Source organism: Megalobrama amblycephala, linkage group LG21, assembly GCF_018812025.1.
Source record: "Megalobrama amblycephala isolate DHTTF-2021 linkage group LG21, ASM1881202v1, whole genome shotgun sequence".
NCBI lineage: Eukaryota > Metazoa > Chordata > Actinopteri > Cypriniformes > Xenocyprididae > Megalobrama > Megalobrama amblycephala.
Window position 1 is genome coordinate 1,920,336 of NC_063064.1, and position 19,119 is coordinate 1,939,454.

At 35.3% G+C, this 19,119-nt stretch overlaps 1 protein-coding gene across 1 annotated transcript; it reads left to right on the top strand.

Moving 5' to 3' along the window:
• The first annotated feature begins 579 nt into the window (after positions 1–579).
• On the top strand, positions 580–19,119 carry LOC125257203 (NLR family CARD domain-containing protein 3-like). The gene is made up of 9 exons (XM_048173670.1): positions 580–596; positions 956–1,002; positions 1,090–1,523; positions 4,657–4,805; positions 12,912–14,642; positions 15,291–15,464; positions 15,554–15,727; positions 17,934–17,980; positions 18,064–19,119. The coding sequence occupies exons 1-9, from the start codon at positions 580–582 to the stop codon at positions 18,615–18,617; spliced, it is 3,327 nt and encodes a 1,108-aa protein (XP_048029627.1). The 3' UTR covers positions 18,618–19,119.

Here is a 19,119-nt window from a genome sequence, read left to right on the forward strand (position 1 = left end):
AAACAGTCATGTGAAATTGTGTCATCAGCTCTACAATCCTCAAACTCTCTCCTGATAGAGCTGGACTTGAGTAACAATGACCTACAGGATTCAGGAGTGAAGCTTCTTTCTGATGGACTATCTCCAAACTGTCGGCTGGTGATACTGAGGTATTAAGAACATATAAGGAATAATATACAGTCAGCCGGTCATAATATTAATATGTGTCTGTAGATGATCTGACTGTGTGTGTCTGTAGGTTGTCTGGCTGTATGGTGACAGAGGAAGGCTGTGGTTATGTGTCTTCAGCTCTGAGTTCAAACCCCTCACACCTGAGAGAGCTGGATCTGAGCTACAATCACCCAGGACAATCAGGAGTCCAGATGCTCAATGACAAACTGGAAAGGATCCAAACTACAAACTGCAGATACTCAAGTATGTGGGGCACAAGTTAGGAACCCTAATAGTTTAAGTTGGAGCTTTTAACCAAACTTTGCTTTGAAAGTAAAATCATTATTATTATTATTATTATTATTATTATTATCATATAATATTATAATCCTTATAGAATATATAAATTGGGTTTTTAAGAATTTGAAGATGGTAGAGATGCCCATGTAGTGTATTTATTGGTTACAGAGTTATTGAATGGAAATAATTTACAACTAAATATTAAATAATTTGCTTTATGATTATATGTATATATCAGTTCCCCTTTAGCTCCTTTGGCTGTTCACTAGGGGCTCAAAAACACTACAGCATATTTCCTGTAAAGCTGTTCACTGGGGCCTGAAGATTTCAAGATATCAAAAATCTCCAGACTTTGAGACATATGGCTCTGTGAAGCTGCATTAGAATTATATGTATTGAGAAATATGCTATACAAATAAGCATGGCATGATTATTTATATTAATAGTATGTACGTGAATATCTATTCAAACTACTTATAATTTGTATGTTTGTGTGTCTTTTCAGTTTGGATCATGGAGGGCCCTTCAGGATAAAGCCAGGACTACGAAAATGTAGGTTCTTTCTCTGACTCACTCTTGCACATTTAATGGAAACAAATGAGGTTAATAAACAGTTTTTATCTGCTATCTTGTGTTCAGATGCCTATGATCTCACACTGGATCCAAACACAGCACACACTCAACTCATCTTGTATAAGGGGAACAGGAAGATTAAATTTGTGAAAGATCATCAGCCGTATCCTGATCATCCAGAGAGATTTACTGTTAATCCTCAGGTTATGTGTCGAGAGAGTCTGACTGGACGCTGTTACTGGGAGGTTGAATGGGGCTTCAGGGAGGTTAAACAGGGCTCTTGGGCTCGTATAGCAGTGGCCTATAATGGAATCAGCAGGAAAGAAGTGACTATTGGTAAGTTTGGATACAATGACAAATCCTGGTGTCTTTTCTGCACTAGTAATGGATTTGTTGTCTGGCACAATAATGTCAGCTATAACATACCAACCTATGCACCAAAATCTAAGAGAGTAGGAGTGTATGTGGATGTGTCGGCCGGCATTCTGTCCTTCTACAGTGTCTCTGACACACACACACACACGCTCACACACTTACACACATTCAACACAACATTCACTGAACCCCTCTATGCTGGTTTTAAGGTTTTTGAGTCCAAACTGTCTCTTTGTCAGATTTAACAAACACAGCCTTAAATGCCAAGATAGATTAGTACAGATGTAATGGAGTACACTAAATATTTCTCTTCACAATTTGCACATGTGTGTCATGCACATTCATTGGGGACAGTACTAAAAAAGTAATTTTGTTATAAAAGCATCTAAATTTTAAAAAATCCCATATTTATTATGGCCAGCATTTGTATAAAACAGCAAAAAAAATAAAAAAAAATAAAATAACTTTAATAATTCATGGCTAATAACTTTTGGTTGTAAAATGGTCAGGTAGGGTGTTGTGAAAATCCAAGAATATGCTATAATAAATGGCCAGTTTTAATAAGTCAACAAGTCATACATTTCCAATCCCTCCACCCTGAATTTCATTAATTAATTGTCTGCAAGTATCATGCCACCACTTTGTTTGTAAAAGCTATGTACAAATCATTCTGGGCGTCTTATTTATTTACATACATAATTCATTTTCATCTATTTTATGTATTTATTTAATATTACTTTTAATTGTTGATTAAATTAAGATAAATTTATTTATTAGAATCAGCATTCCCTCTCATTTGGCCTGATTAGGTGGGCAGATCACTGGATCACAGTGTTTCTCTCACTTCTCTTGGATTAGTAAATGAAAAATGTAGTACATTTCAAATTTTACAAATGTTAAAATATATCTGTTAAATAATAAATGAACAAATGTGAATTAAAGAACAAACATGTCTAGATTGAGTCAGCTCTGTCATTTATCTTTCATATACATTAAAGTTTTAGACATGAAATTTGTTTCCTTTTACGTTGCACCTTATATACTGTTGTCCTGTTGTCAGCATAAAAAAGAAATTCATACAAATGTTCTTTTAAATTAACTGACTGTATGCTGTCTGTTTACAGTAAAACTGTTCTGCTAGAAAGGTTTAAAGGGTGAGGGCATCATTTCAGGGTTACAAACACACTGACTCTGAACAGCACTGTCCGATGACAGTCTTTACATTTCTAGAGATACTTTGATATGTGAAGAAACTCCAGCAGCTTTCATCTCTTGACTGTCAGACAGCAGACAATCTATTATATATAACACACAAATACAGCAAAGAAAATAAGATGTTTGGGAATCAGAGAGACGTTCAGCAGCTCTTCACGCTTCAGATGTCAGAGAGTGTTTTGTAAGCATCACGGAGTGAAACCAGAGCTGTGATTTGAGCAATGCAGATTCACTGAGATCCTCCTGCTTTCTCAGAATTGTGTGTGAGACAAAAGTGATCTAGCCGGTTCCACTAAATGTACTGTTACTGCAATGTTTTATTGTAAATATGCACTGTTTTGTCTCCTGTATCCATCCACACAGTGCAATCTGACAAAACCCAGTTCAATGTATATGTAGTCAGTTTGCTCATTAATTAATGAACTGTAAGTGGCTTTAAAATCATTTTATTCAATCACTTTTATTTTGTTCCAATGCATCTTTACAGAGAATATGACTCTGTGTACACAATATTATAAGAATAAACAAAGGAAGAGAGTATGAATTTTAACATTAGACATACAGTAAAGTTCGCAAAAGTGTTTTAGCACACAAAAGCATTTATATGAACTCTATCAGACTGGATTTTTCATGCTGAATTGCAATTTGAATATCTAGTTCCTCTCTGACTGCTGATGGTCATAGCTTGTAACTCCCTTGCTTCATTTAGAATACGCGGATCCATGAATATGCAAATTGTCCCCGCCTCCATTCACTCACACCAGCTCAGAGATCCACTCGGTCAAACGCACTGAACACAACACACACAATGGCATGTGGAAATAATGTTTTAGTTCAGCCATGTTTGAACCACAAAATGATTCGGAAGAAGTGGAAGAGTGAAATTAAAACAGAACATACTTTGGTTACACTACACACGGCTGTGCGGGAGTGTGTGCGGGACCTTGATGCCAGACTTGGGCTCCAAATGACGTCATCGTCACAAGATATCAACTGTTATTTCTGAGATATTTTGGCTTCATTTTTCTAGGAAGTGCCTATGACTAGAACAGTGATATTATAGTACAATATATAGTTCAATATAGTACAGCTGATGCATACTATACAGGTGAGCAGATGAACCCAACATGAAGGCAACACGCCAAAAAGGTTAAGTGTTTTCTTTATAATGGTTTTATATGTAAAATTTCTTAACGGGTAACTGCATGTTGTGTTCATATTCTGGGTTCATCTGTTTATCTGTATACAGTCTGCATCATCAATAAACTGTATTCTGAATTTGATCTTTTAGCATCACTGTTTTTTGTTTTCAGGTTTTTTCCTCCTCTATATTCTCACTATATATCATACTAAATGAGCCATAAAAGCCAGATGTATCAAATATGATATAAAACACACATGTAAACTTGTTTATTTTATCAATAAGCAACTTTTTTCTTTTTTTTTTCTGTCTGTGCATGTCAGGCCTTCAGTTCTTAAACAACCCTGCAGTGCACCACAAGATGGCATCCTTCCATCAGTTTTGTACTTGCTGTGCATAATAACTCTTTTTGTATACTGTTAATATTGTGCTGTTTAGGTTTTTATATTTATTTTTCCTATTTTGGATTAGTGTTTAAACATTCATTTAAACCTAAAATGTGATTCATGAGCTTAGTGAAACATTTATATTTCATTAGAGTGCAAATAAATTATACGTTAATAATTAATATGAAAAAATCTATTGATTTTTCAATTGGCCTAATTAATTTCTGTGAATTGAATTTTATCAATTGTGGCAACAGTCTGTTAACATGGGCTCAAACACATTGTAAAATATCCACTGAACGTAACTTTTTGAGTTATCTTTTTTGCACTGACTCAGTTAAGTTGTATTAACGTAGAATATTATGTATGTTTAACGTGACAAATTTAATGTTGTTTGAACTAAAGTTAGTTATGAAAGTAAGGTGAACTTGTCAGAATACGGACACCAAAGCACTCAAAAGTTTATTTGAAAATAATAGAAACATACAGTCAATACAAAAGCTGTGTGTAATCCAGAAAGGAACAATTCCAGAGGAATTTTCAGAGTATCTTTCTTCAGAAAATGACAACTGCAGAAGAGCCAAAACAAAACGGTGTCGTGCAGCAGAGGGCGCTGTTGAGGCGGGCGGCGCTCAGGCGGCATGTGCAGCAGGGCACAAACACAGGTGAGAGATTGAAGAATCAGGACTGAATGCGGGGGAAAACAGTCTGGGAAATCAGGAGGTGTAGTAGAAAAACAGAGATTAAAAAATGAAAACATAGAGGATTAAATAGGAGACTAAAGGATTTAATTAACACAGAACAGCTGGAAAGAGTGAAACAATAAGGAGGTAGTGAGTGGGAAAACAAGTGGACAGAGACAAAGATGACAATGAAGAACATGGTGAACTGTCAATTCGAACCAATGTGCTCCAAACAAACACAACCACATGACAGACAGGGAAAAAACAGACAGATCAGCCCAGGGACATTCATAACTTACCTTTTTAAGTTTTACTTTTTTTTTGTTCACTCAACTATAAAGTTTAGTTGGAAGAACTTTATGAAAGTAAGATGGACATATTTTTTAAGTTTTCAGTACCAATGTTTATGTTCATTTAACTTAATTTTTTGACTTATAATTTTGCACTGACTCAGTTAAGTTTTATTTACTTAAAATATGAAGTATTTTCAACTTGACAATTAATTATTTGAACTTACAGTTTAATAGTTTTCAATACCAAAGTTCATGTTCATGCAAGCTAATTTGGCTTATTTTATTAAATCAACCAAATAAATAATAATTTTATTTATATTGTTCTTATGTCAATTGTAAACAATTATTTTATTTCAAATGTTTTAGTCATGTTTCATTTGAGAACTTAATGGTTAATCTCAACCAAAAACAAAATGGTTTAGATCAAACTATTAGTGGTAGTTTTTAGTCTGTTTAGGATTTATGTTATTAATGGCAAAATAATCATGCACAATTCCAATATTATTTGTGATATGCTGCAGATGACAGATTATATTATAGTTTAAATTTTGACATTATGTAATAATGTTTAATTCAAAGTCAGAGTACTAATTAAATGCATATATATAGCCTATATATATAAAAATTCAAGTCAGCTTTATTGTATTGTGCTTTATTCAGTACAGATTGTTTCAAAGCTGCTTTACAGCAGAATTAAACTCTGTTTGCATCATTGAATCATCATTTTCCTGTTGATCACTGTAAAGCTACTTTAAAACAATATGTATTGTATAAAGCATTATAAAAATAAAGGTGACTACTCTGGATTAATGTGCCAAATAATTGGAATGCATGATTATTTTGCCATTAATCACATGATTATTCATGTACCCTAATTGTAAAGTGTTACACTTTACTCTTCTAGAGATAGTCTGATATGTGAAGAAACTCCAGCAGTTTTCATCTCTTGAATGACAGCACGCTTCAGATGTCAGAGAGTGTTTTGTAAGCATCACAGAGTGAAACCAGAACTGTGATTTGAGCAATGCAGATTCACTGAGATTCTCCTGTTTTCTCAGAATTGTGTGTGTAACAATGCACATTATCCGGTCCTCTAAATGGACCGTTACTGCAATGTTTTATTGTAAATATGCAGTGTTTTGTGTCCTGTATCTATCCACATAGTGCAGTCTGACAAAAACCAGTTCAATTTTTTTTCATTGTCAACTGTAAATGGCTTTAAATTCATTTTGTTTGATTACTTATTTTGTTCCAGTCTTTACAGAGAATATTACGTATGCAATATAGTTGCATGAAAAAGTATGAGAACCACTTGCAGAATCTGTGAAAATGTGAATAATTATAACAAAATAAGAGAGATCATACAAAATGCATGTTATTTTTACATTTTTACAAATTCTGCAAGTGGCTTCCATACTTTTTCATGCAACTGTACATATTTCATTGCATTTAATCAGATAAAAGTCAGATTATTTGTCTTTAGAAGACCATGAAAGACATTTTATCGGGGATGCATTTCGACTCATTGGCTAGCTGCTTTAAGTGCACGTGTGCTGCAATATTTGTGGATTGGGATTGGTATATACAGTATATAGAAGTGGTCAGAGCGAATGAGACTTGTATCACCCATAAGGATTTATTTTGCAATGATTACCAGCTAACTGTACATTAGCCTTTACATATATTTAAATGGTACTTGCAGTAACACTTTAAATAATGTACATTTAATTGCTAACCTTACTGCTAGTATACTTATTCAGAATAGCTTGTGTTTTACTCTGACACATTGCTTATGCTGTGAGCAGGGTAAAAAACAAACAAACAAGGTAAAACATCTGTTTTTATTGGACACTTCTGCTTTTTTCTAGAACTGCTTCATGAAACTCCTCCTTGAATTCTGAGTAAAGCAGGTGTGACAGGTAGATCAGATGAAACTGAAAGCAGAAACTTACTGCAGCTTTACATCGGTAAGGAAAGAAGCTGAACAAATCAGCATTAACCAGCAGGATATTTTTCCTGGTGAGTACATATATTTAAGGTACACAAGATACTGGTTAGACAGTTTAAAACAACTATAAATATGTTTCTGAACTGAAGCCATTCGTGTAAAATGTACCTGCTTGATTCACATATGTGTGAACTGCCCTGATATCATATACACTTTTGCTAGGCTACTTTGTTTTTGAACAATATAATTATCCCAGATTTACATTCAGAACATGTTTTCTATATTACATTGATATTGTATTTGTTTTTAAAGTTCAGAAATATCTTTAAAACTAATCTAGAACAACTTTGACCAACTTTGTATGGATGAAGAATGTGAATTTTCCTCATTCATAAAGTATATGTATTGGCAGGACTAATAGCTTTCTGGATAGAAAGAGTGGCGCTGCTTCTAAAATGAGTCTCGATGAGAAAACAGAGGATGGATGTTCTCAGTCCCGAAGATCTCTAGAATCCAGCTGTGTGTCCGTGAACAGTGACAGATCCAAGGAATATCCTTTAAACCTCAGTAATAAACCACCGACCACTGATCCTAAGTGAGTATAAACACATTCAATCAAGTTAGCTTTTAACTGTTAATGTGTGAAAATTAATTACAAAATATCAAAATATACACAAAAGGATTAGATTTTCTAAATAAAATAAAAAAATCTTTTTTCTGCTTAAATATCAAATCCAAGGAAGAAGCCAAATTATATCTAGTGACATTAATATACATGAGCAATATCACACGAGTAGCCATGCGATATGGCTGTATATCAGCACGGCTGTGATTTGTCCGTAGGCACGAGGCCGCAGGTAATCACAGCGTGCTGATATACAGCCATATTGCATGGCTACTTGTGTGATATTGCGTTTATACAACAGTTCAATGGCACGAGTGTGTAAACAAATAAAAACAACAACGGAGTGTCTTTAAAACCCTCTTTTGTGCAGCACTACTTCCTTCCGCCATGGATTCAATTCTCAAGTTGACAGTTGGACCAAGCCTCCATTACTAATTCTAAAACGTCACTTTAGAACTAGTAACGAAGGAACGTTGAGTCGCTTCATTGAAACTCATTGAATTTTGTACAGTATTGAGAGAGAGATCGCATGAGAGACCTGTCTGATATATTGCATAACATTCATTCTTCAAGTCGATGTCCATAATATTATATCCTTTATACAAGTCCGTTTGAATGTCCGCTGAAGAAAGCGATCTTGTATTTGTCCTTTTTACAGCTATGGGAATTTTCCATAACATCCATAACACCTGTTAGGTTTTTGCTCCTAATTCGTGCCTCATCCCAGACCTCTTATTTGGCAATTGAATGAGCAATCACTCAGCGCTGAGGGAGAATATAGTCTCCTTTTATTGATAAGAAAAGAGAGAATATATAGAAAGAGTACAAGGGGTGTAGTATAGTTTCAGCCAATGAGAAAGAGAATACATCATATAGATCATGTTATAGGAATGTGATACATATAGAAAAACAAGTCTAAATATGGTCATCTACTGGTCAGGTACCCATGAGGTCCCTTAGCATCCCAAGGACCTTCTCCTAAGCAGGGACCATTCCCTGTTTCACATTCACTCCTAGTAGAGCCTTATATGGAAATGGTTCTGGTACATAGAAAACCATATGTTTAAAACATAGTATACAACTTTGACAGAGGAAAAAAAAAGGAGCCTCAGTCCACATACTTTCAATGCTGAGACCAACATAAAATCTATCAACACCACAGCGCTGAAACAACTTCCTTTGCAAAAGTTCCTTTCAATTTAAAAGTCTCTTGTGACTGACTGACTCATTCACCTGTAAAGTGTTGCCGCCATCTAATGGCGTATTGATGTAACTTTCACTCAATCCATATTACGCACTAATGGACATATTTATATAAAATATTTATTGAACAAAAAATAAACACAATTGTACAGTTCAGTCAAATGTAAAGCACTAGTGTGCCCGTGACAGTTGTCAAGTGTGCCATGGATAATTACCAAATGCCAAAAAATAAAAAAGTAAAATAAATGCTACACCTCGTATCTCTATATTTCCTAATGTTTGTTTTATTTCATTTAAAAAAAAAAAAAAAAAAAAGAACAATGATATAGGTCACCTTTTACGCTTGTATGTGGGTTTTACAAATATTTAATGAATGAAAAGGATTTTAAAGAGCTTGTGACAAAACCTCGTAACTCTGGATCCTCAAACTGTCAATCAAACCTCATAAATCCGCCTCACCTCGTGACTGAAGTGCGCACGCAGTTTGGTCATCTCATCTATGCAACGCAAAGGTAAATAAAGATCTGATGTTTGAAAAAAAAAAAATTGTAAAGCGTTTTCTTTACTCAAAAAACATGCATATGTATTTAAAGGGAGCAAGAAGAGGAAGCGGAGAAGCTATAAGAAGCTATGCTATATAAAGGATAAGGTAATTATTATCAAATTAAACATAGCACAATTTGCTCTGGAACAAATAATAGATTAATAATACCAAAGATTGCCCGTTTAATGTATTCAAATTGAATTATGTCTCATGTTTAATAACCACTATAAGAGACAGCGGTAAATCCCAGAAGCACTAGCCGAGATGAAGCTGTTCTCGGTGGGTACACGACCCCTGAACGGCCGCTGACGCCCTGGAGCTCGCATCTCCGAAAATGTCAAAACAAATTGTAAAATAGGTGCTATTATTAAATATGAGTCACATATTTCAGGTCTAAACACTGCTACATTCTCGTCTAAAAAAACTATTAAAACTACAGTTCGTGGTACAACAAGTAGTATTAGCAAAAATGACGGTGGATTTGCTCGGCCGCCATGATGGTCACTTCAAGCGGAGTGATACAAAAGTGATACAAAAGGTAGGAGTGCTGTTATCACTGAAATATTGCACGGCTATCAGCCAATCAGATTCGAGAACCAGACAGAACTGTTGTATAATGCCTTATATTGTGAGAATTAATAACAAGTATTTGAGTCATTATGAAGATAGACTTCTACACATTAAAAACTCTAATGTAATTCTTTAACCCTCGTGTACTGTTGTGAGTCAATTTGACCTGTTTTGATTTTGAGTTGTCGGAAACATTTAACCTATTTAACCTCAATTTAATTTTTTTTTTTTTTTTTTTTTTGTGACTTTTTCTCATTTAGGGTCATGAACATGCATGCAAAGTTTCAACACGCTGATGTGTTTTGACATATACACACAATATTATGGTTACGTTGGTGATCTTTGCAGGTCAATTGGACCATCATATTTTAATGTTCTAAGGCAACTGTACAGACCCAAAACTATAACATTTCTTGGTTATATTTTGTTATTTTAGTTTTTTACTACCCTAAGAAGCTAAAAAAAGGAGCTTTTCCTCACTTATTTTAATACAAAAAAATATTTTGTCAGCCACACATGGTAAAAATTAGCTATTATTTCTTTTTTCAATCTATCTAAAATACTATCTAGCCTACATTGTTTTTCTTGAAATTTTGTGACTTTTTTCTCATTTAGGATCATGAACATGCATGCAAAGTTTTAACACACTGATGTGTTGTGAAATGTGCAATACGAAATTTTATACTTCTTACTTTTCGTGGGTCATTTTTGACCCATAGACAGCCATTCAAAAACAACTACAGACCCAAAATTCAAAACACTTCTGTGTTGTATGTCACAGCTCTTCAACTCTAGTCCTGAAGTGCCAGTGTCTTACTGAGTGTAACAACTTTTTATTTTCAAAGTTTGTGAAAATATAAAGTTGTTTTACTTGTTAATTGTCTGGTCCACTTTTTGAGCATAGATATGAAAATGATTTTTCTATGGAGCCTTGCACATGACATGCAAGAAATTACAATACATTCAGAACTCAGCCGCCCGGCTATTGACTTATACAACTGCTCATCAACATATCTCCCCCGTACTTTATAACTTGCATTGGCTTCCCATACAATTTCCCATAAATCATGACATATATGGTTTGAGTAATCTGAACCATATTTTTTCATACTTTTCAAAATATTTATGAAGTAGACATCCTATACAGAAGAAGTTTGGGCAGTAATGTTAATATTTGATTTGAATTAAATCCCTAAAACAAATGTGTGTTATAGTTTGGCACCACATCACAAATGAAGAAACTATCACTATTTATCTATTGCTCTGTCATGTCTTTTGAACATCAGTCACCAAATATGAAAACTAGAGTCTGAAAGCTTTTAAATGATGTAGTTTGCCAAGATTACTTTAGGTTTAGACTCATATATATTATTGTTATAAATGTATAATGCCAAACGTCCCATGAGTGGGGGAGGGGCAGTCTTAAAAACAGTGGTTAAAAACATTTTTATAAATCATAAATTCAGATACTTGTGTATTGATATTAAAATTATTATTATGAATTATTGTAATTATTTATAGTTAATTATTTGTACATGATTGTATGTTTTTTTTTTTGTTTGTTTGTTTGTTTTTTTCATAGTGTGATTTTTGGGGAATTGTATTGAATCCAATTAGGGTCAATTTGACCCGGACCATACAACTAGTCAGCAGAAATTGAACAATGCATAAAGGTTAAATGTGCAGGTTATTATATGTCTACAGTGAGCTATATCATTAATCTACAGTTGACCTTTGTAGGCAGAGGTGGAAAGTATAAATATGCGTTAATGTTGAGTTTAGTTTTCACTGTAATGGTACTATTAGTGGTAGAAATACTGTAAATCATGGCACTGCTTTTAAAACAAATATGTGACCTATGCTGGCAATATGATTCAGAATGTGCACAGGCTAATTTTGAGCTACAGGCAAAATAAGTGAATTATTTCAAAAGTTTTAGCCATGTTTCATTGAGATCTTTTTCATTCAAATTCATTTTTATTGCAAATAATAGCTGATCTGATGTCAGCCACTGAAACATCAACTGCAAACAATCACTCAAGATCTCAGCAGAGGATGATTAACAACTCCAAAAAACAGCTTTACCAGCTTCACTTTATTTATTTATTTATTTACAATTGAATATAATATATATATATATTTGTCTATATCAGACACACACAGATCAGTGTGTGTCTGAATGATGCCAGAGTTCAAAACTTACTGTCCAGCATGTTTTTTTAAAAAAATCTTCAAATGATCAGATTTCCATGACACTGCTGGAGCAAATGCTGCAGTATCACAAGATCAGCAGAAAGTTTAGAGGCACTAAAAACACTAAACCTTAAAAATCAGTGATGAGTTTTTTTGATATGATCAATGAAGCAAATCACTTTATAATGCTAATATCTTTAATATGTAGCAAACATCTGTTTTCTGGCTTTATTTTAACACAACAAGTGTGTTTTTTAACACTGATCTTGTGATACTGCAAATGCTATTCACCAAAATGATGGCTTAAAATATATATATAAAAAATTCAATTAAAAAAAATCAACATTAATTAGAGCTAAACCTCTGTTATTTCTTAGAAACAACCTATGAAAGAAATAAAGTCAAACTTTTCTGTAATAAGTGAAGCTGTTTTTGGAATTGTTTAATCATCCTCTGCTCAGCTCTTTAGTTTCAGTGTCTGAAATCAGATCAATTATTATTTGCAGTAGAAAGGGATTTAAATGGGAATTAAGTTCTCAATCAAAATATGGCTGAAACATTTGAGATAAAAGAATAATTTACAATTGACATAAAAGAACAATTTAAATAAAATAATTATTTATTTGGTTGAATTAATAAAAAGTAAATTAAAGTAACTAAATGTGTCAATTTGAAAATACTTAATATTCTAAGTAATTAAAACTTAAATAAGAATAAATAAGAAAAAATATGAGAGATTATTTGAAGGAACCAAACTACAAGAGAATGAAACTCTCCTGAAAAGAATCTACACACAGCTCTACATCATAGTGGGAGAGAGAGAAAGAGTTAATGAAGAACATGAGGTTTTACAGATGGAGAAAACAGCCAGAACAAAACACTCTCAAGACACTCCAATCAACTGCAATGACATTTTTAAAGCCTTACCTGAACCAGGATGTGAGGACAAAAACCAAATCAAGACTGTTGTTACTAAAGGCATTGCTGGAATTGGAAAAACCGTCTCTGTGCAGAAGTTTATTCTGGACTGGGCTGAGGGAAAAGCCAATCCAGATGTGGATTTTATGTTTGTGCTTCCATTTCGAGAGCTGAACTTGATCCGAGATCATCAGTACAGTCTTCACAGACTTCTGCTGGACTTTCATCCTGAACTTCAAGATCTGGACTCAAAGATTTATGAGGATTGTAAAGTTGTATTAATCTTGGATGGTCTGGATGAAAGCAGAATAACACTGATGTTTTCAGAAGCTCAGAAAGTTTCTGATGTGACTGAGACTTCATCAGTGGGTGTGTTGATGTCAAACCTCATGACAGGAGAGCTGCTTCCCTCTGCTCTCATCTGGATCACCTCCAGACCAGCAGCAGCCAATCAGATCCCTACGGAATACATCAACCGTCTGACAGAGATTCAGGGATTCAATGAGCCTCAGAAGGAGGAATATTTCAGGAAGAGAATCAGTGATGAGCATCAAGCCAGCAGAATCATCTCACACATCAGAAGAGCAAGAAGCCTCCACATCATGTGCCACATACCTGTGTTCTGCTGGATCTCATCCAATGTCCTTAGAAAGCTCCTGAAAGAAGATCTGAGTTCAGAAATTCCTCAAACTCTGACTGACATTTATATCCACTTCCTGCTGATTCAGATCAACATGATGAATCAGAAATATGATGAGAAAGATCCAGAGAAACTCCTGCAGTCCAAAAGAGAAGTGATTTTGAAACTTGCTAAAGTGGCTTTCAATCAGCTGATGAAGGGCAATGTGATGTTCTATGAGGAGGACCTGAGAGAGAGCAGCATAGATGTCACTGACGCCTCAGTGTATTCTGGGATTTGCTTTAAGGAGGAATCTGTGATTCATCAGAAGAAGGTCTACAGCTTCATTCATCTGAGCATTCAGGAGTTTCTTGCTGCTTTTTATGTGTTTTACCATTATGTAATAAAACATGTTGACACATTCCAGTTTATTGATGTAGTGCATAATCTACATAGAAGCATAGTAGATAAAGCCATTGAAAGTGAGAATGGAGAGCTGGATCTGTTCCTCCGATTCCTGCTGGGCATCTCAATGGAGTCCAATCAGAGTCTCTTACAGGATCTACTGACACACACAGTGAACAGCTCAGAGAGCATCATGAGAACCACACAATACATTAAAAAGAAGATCAAAGAAGATAGTAAGCACTCTACTGAAAGATCAATCAATCTGTTCCTCTGTCTGCTGGAAGTCAAAGATCAGTCTCTGTCCACAGAGATTCAGGAGTTTGTGAAATCAGATAAACACTCAGAGAAGAAACTCTCTCCTGCTCACTGCACAGCAATCTCCTACATGCTTCAGATGTCAAAGGAGCCGCTGGATGAGCTGGACCTCAAGAAATACAACACATCAGATGAGGGTAGAAGAAGACTGATACCAGCTGTGATCAATTGCACAAAAGCCCTGTGAGTAAATGGAATTACAATAAATTGTTGTAACTGATACATATTGAGTATATTTTATGTTTCTATCAGGCCACTTTCATCAAATGTATATTTATTATAATGATAAATGCATACAGTTAGTGTTGGCAGTATGGATCTGTTCTGGGCAAACTCCACACGCCCGTCCATGCAGCCCTGCTTGGACAGAGCGGGGAGAGCAGCAAGTCAAACCCCCCTGGGGTACAGAACAGATCTAGTATCATACATACATACATAATTACATTAGTGTTGTAAACAGCTAAATACACAGGGAAGGATGATAAATAAAATTACTGTCTGCAAATGACAGTCGTAAACAGACAACAGATTAGATTAAAGAATCCAGATAGGTGGAGTTGGGGATGGAGGAGGGAGTTAAATGCAGCGTGCAGCTAAGCAATAGAGAGAGGCAGAATGAATGGGGATTTAAATGAACCGCTGTGATGGGTGTCACAACTGGATTGGTACACATTATGAAACAGCTGACTGACAGCTGGTGCAAGCTTGACTGACGTGGCCTGCCTGAACTAACGCGATGCTTGATTTATTTTTAGAATGTCTTTTTACAAGAATATTTTTGAAATCATAATAGTAGAATTGAGTTATCAATTTAATTCTCATGTCTTTCAGGCTTGCTGGCTCTAATCTCAACAAACAATCATGTGAAATTGTGTCATCAGCCCTACAATCCTCAAACTCTCTCCTGAGAGAGCTGGACTTGAGTAACAATGACCTACAGGATTCAGGAGTGAAGCTTCTTTCTGATGGACTGAAGAGTCCAAACTGTCGGCTGGAGATACTGAGGTATTAAGAACATATAAGGGATAATGTACAGTCAGCCGGTCATAATGTTGATGTGTGTCTGTAGATGATCTGAGAGTGTGTGTCTTTAGGTTGTCTGGCTGTATGGTGACAGAGGAAGGCTGTGGTTATGTGTCTTTAGCTCTGAGTTCAAACCCCTCACACCTGAGAGAGCTGGATCTGAGCTACAATCACCCAGGACAATCAGGATTCCAGCTGCTCAATGACAAACTGGAGGATCCAAACTACAAACTGCAGATACTCAAGTATGTGGGGTACAAGTTAAGAACCCTAATAGTTTAGGTTGGAGCTTTTAACCAAACTTTGCTTTGAAAGTAATATTATTATTATTATTATTATCATATAATATTATAATCCTTATAGAATATATAGATTGGGTTTTTAAGAATTTGAAGATGGTAGAGATGCCCATGTAGTGTTATTTATTGGTTACAGAGATATTTACAACTAAATATTAAATAATTTGCTTTATGATTATATGTATATATCAATTCCCGTTTAGCTCCTTTGGCTGTTCACTAGGGGCTCAAATTTATTAGGGGCGCATATTTCCTGTAAAGCTGTCCAGACATTGAGTCATATGTGAAGCTGCATTAGAATTATATGTATTGAGAAATATGCTATACAAATAAGCGTGGCTTGACTATTTATATTAATAGTCTGTATGTAAATATCTATTCGAACTACTTTACAATTTGTTTTGACTATATGTGACCCGTCACGGAATCCAGGGACACAAGTCGGCAGCACAACTCTCGAGCAAAATGAGAAAGAAGCATTTTTTTTTCAAAATTGGTGATTTTCGTTTTTTTGCAGAATCTGTTAGTTGAGATCATGAAGAAGCCTTTCCGTGTTTGAGATAGCAGTATTGGTATATTTAAAAGCGTACATTTTGAGGTCGAAATCGGCTTGTTTTTCGGAGATTCTAGCACGCAGTAGGGGCGTGTCATTGTCTGTGTGTATTTCCATACTGGGAAGCGTGGCTACTTATTATGCAGCGCTCTGGCCGGCTCTAGCTGATATCAAAATTCAATGAAGAACCGTGGCCGTTACACCGAAAATGTTTTGAAGTACTTCTTCGACAAGCCGGATGCTTATGAACAAGCGCTCACTGATTCTGAAGACGATCTGAGCGACGATGAAAGCGGCATAATAAGACATTACCTCTCTGGAGTCGGGTAACGCGCCGGCGCGTTTGCAGGGTTTTTTTCACATTGCAGCAAAACAGACTTAAAATACTCCATCATATTTTGTCATAGAGACATAAGTAATATATATCAATTGAAACTATAGAATGTCTTCTTTTATTTGTGTACACTCAGAGTAAAAACAAAATGTTGTGCTTTTTGAAAAATAAAGAAAACTAACATGATGCGTGATCTCTCATCTCCCTCTGAACGAAGTCCAATCTGATAGTTCTCAGAAAATGAACTGTAACTTAGTGAATACTAATCATACAAAAATTATACTTATGTCTGAAAAAACGTTGAAATGTCAAGTTTTAAAATGTGTAAGTCAAATCGAAAACAAACCTTCTGTGTTTATGTAATCTGTATGAAAAGAGAGCCATGTCAGAAGTCCGTGATTCAGCTCATTATCCGCTAATGCGGCCACGCCCACGGAGCCAGCGCTATTCAGACGCAAATTCAGTCAATACATGCATTCATCGCCTCAATCGTGTATTTATTGTCTTGAAAAGTGTTTTGAATAGCCATAGTTAGCGATCTCTGGCCTCTGTTAGTCCAGTTATTTCCTGGATTGCCTATTCTTCTTTAACAGGCTTCTCAGGTGAGAACATTTCATTTCATGATTAGTGACCAGAATGATCACGGTTATCACAGAATCCTGTTCAAAAAGTCAATTCACCAAGTTTTATGTGGAAAACCAGCAAATAAAAAATAAAATTAGCATCAATATGTACTTTTTCTTTACATAAACATTAAAATAATAACATTAAAAATGATGGGCAGATTTTAAAGGAGTGTCTTGCAACATGTTATCTACAATGCACAAGTTCAAATAGAGTTTTGACAAAAAAGTCACATATTTCAGCCTCTAAATCATTTTTATAAAAGTAAAAAAAAAAAAATTACTGACATTTACAATGCACATTAACCTTTATTATTAATAGTATGCGGTCCATGCAGCTTTACAGGGGGTATGGCTTATTTAAATGAGATGTAAATGAGCCCTATTGTCACTCCCAGCAGGTGAGAACAGGTGAGAACTGCACAAACTTTAAAGGGGTTTTTCTCCCTCTTGAGCTTTCTTGATTGCCTACCTTCAAATGGCCACAACTTCTCCAAATATTATCAGATTTCCATGTGTCACACATCGTTGGAAAGCTTGGAGACTGCACTTTCAGAATCTGTGAATAACTCAAAATGCCCCAAAACCGACTTGTGTCCCTACTTTCCGTGACTGGTCACATATGTTTGTGTGTCTTTTCAGTTTGGATCATGGAGGGCCCTTCAGGATAAAGCCAGGACTACAAAAATGTAGGTTCTTTCTCTGACTCACTCTTGCACATTTAATGGAAACAAATGAGGTTAATAAACGGTTTTGATCATCTTGTTTTCAGATGCCCATTATCTCACACTGGATCCAAACACAGCACACACTCAACTCATCTTGTATAAGGGGAACAGGAAGATCAAATTTGTGAAAGATCATCAGCCGTATCCTGATCATCCAGAGAGATTTGCTGATAATCCTCAGGTTATGTGTCGAGAGAGTCTGACTGGACGCTGTTACTGGGAGGTTGAATGGGGCTTCAGGGAGGTTAAACAGGGCTCTTGGGCTCGTATAGCAGTGGCCTATAAAGGAATCAGCAGGAAAGAAGTGACTGTTGGTAAGTTTGGATACAATGACAAATCCTGGTGTCTTTTCTGCACAAGTAATGGATTTGTTGTCTGGCACAATAATGTCAGCTATAACATACCAACCCATGTACCAAAATCTAAGAGAGTAGGAGTGTATGTGGATGTGCCAGCCGGCACTCTGTCCTTCTACAGCGTCTCTGACACACACACACACACATTCACACACTTACACACATTCAACACAACATTCACTGAACCACTCTATGCTGGTTTTAAGGTTTTTGAGTCCAAACTGTCTCTGTGTCAGATTTAACAAACACAGGCTTACATGCCAAGGTAGATTAGTACAGATGTAATGGAGTACACTAAATATTTCTCTTCACAAGTTGAATACGGGTGATTATTGTATATGCAAATTCACACTGTACTGGGGACAGATCTCAAAAAGTTATTTTGTTATAAAAGCATCTAAATTGAAAAAATCCCATATTTATTCAGGCCAGCATTTGCACAAAACAGCAAAAAAAAAAAAAAAAACTGTACTGAATATTCAATTCTCTGTCTGTTCATTAGGTGCTGAAATGTCATTGTACTTTATTTATAACATTTGGTTGTAAAATGGTCAGGTAGGGTGTTGTGAAAAACCAAGAATATGCTATAATAAAAGTTTTAATATATGGCAACAAGTCACTATACATTTCCACTCCCTCCACCCTGAATTTCATTAATTAGTTGTCTGCAAGAGTCATGCCAACACTTTATTTGTAAAAGCTATGTACAAATCATTGTGGACGTCTTATTTATTTACATACATA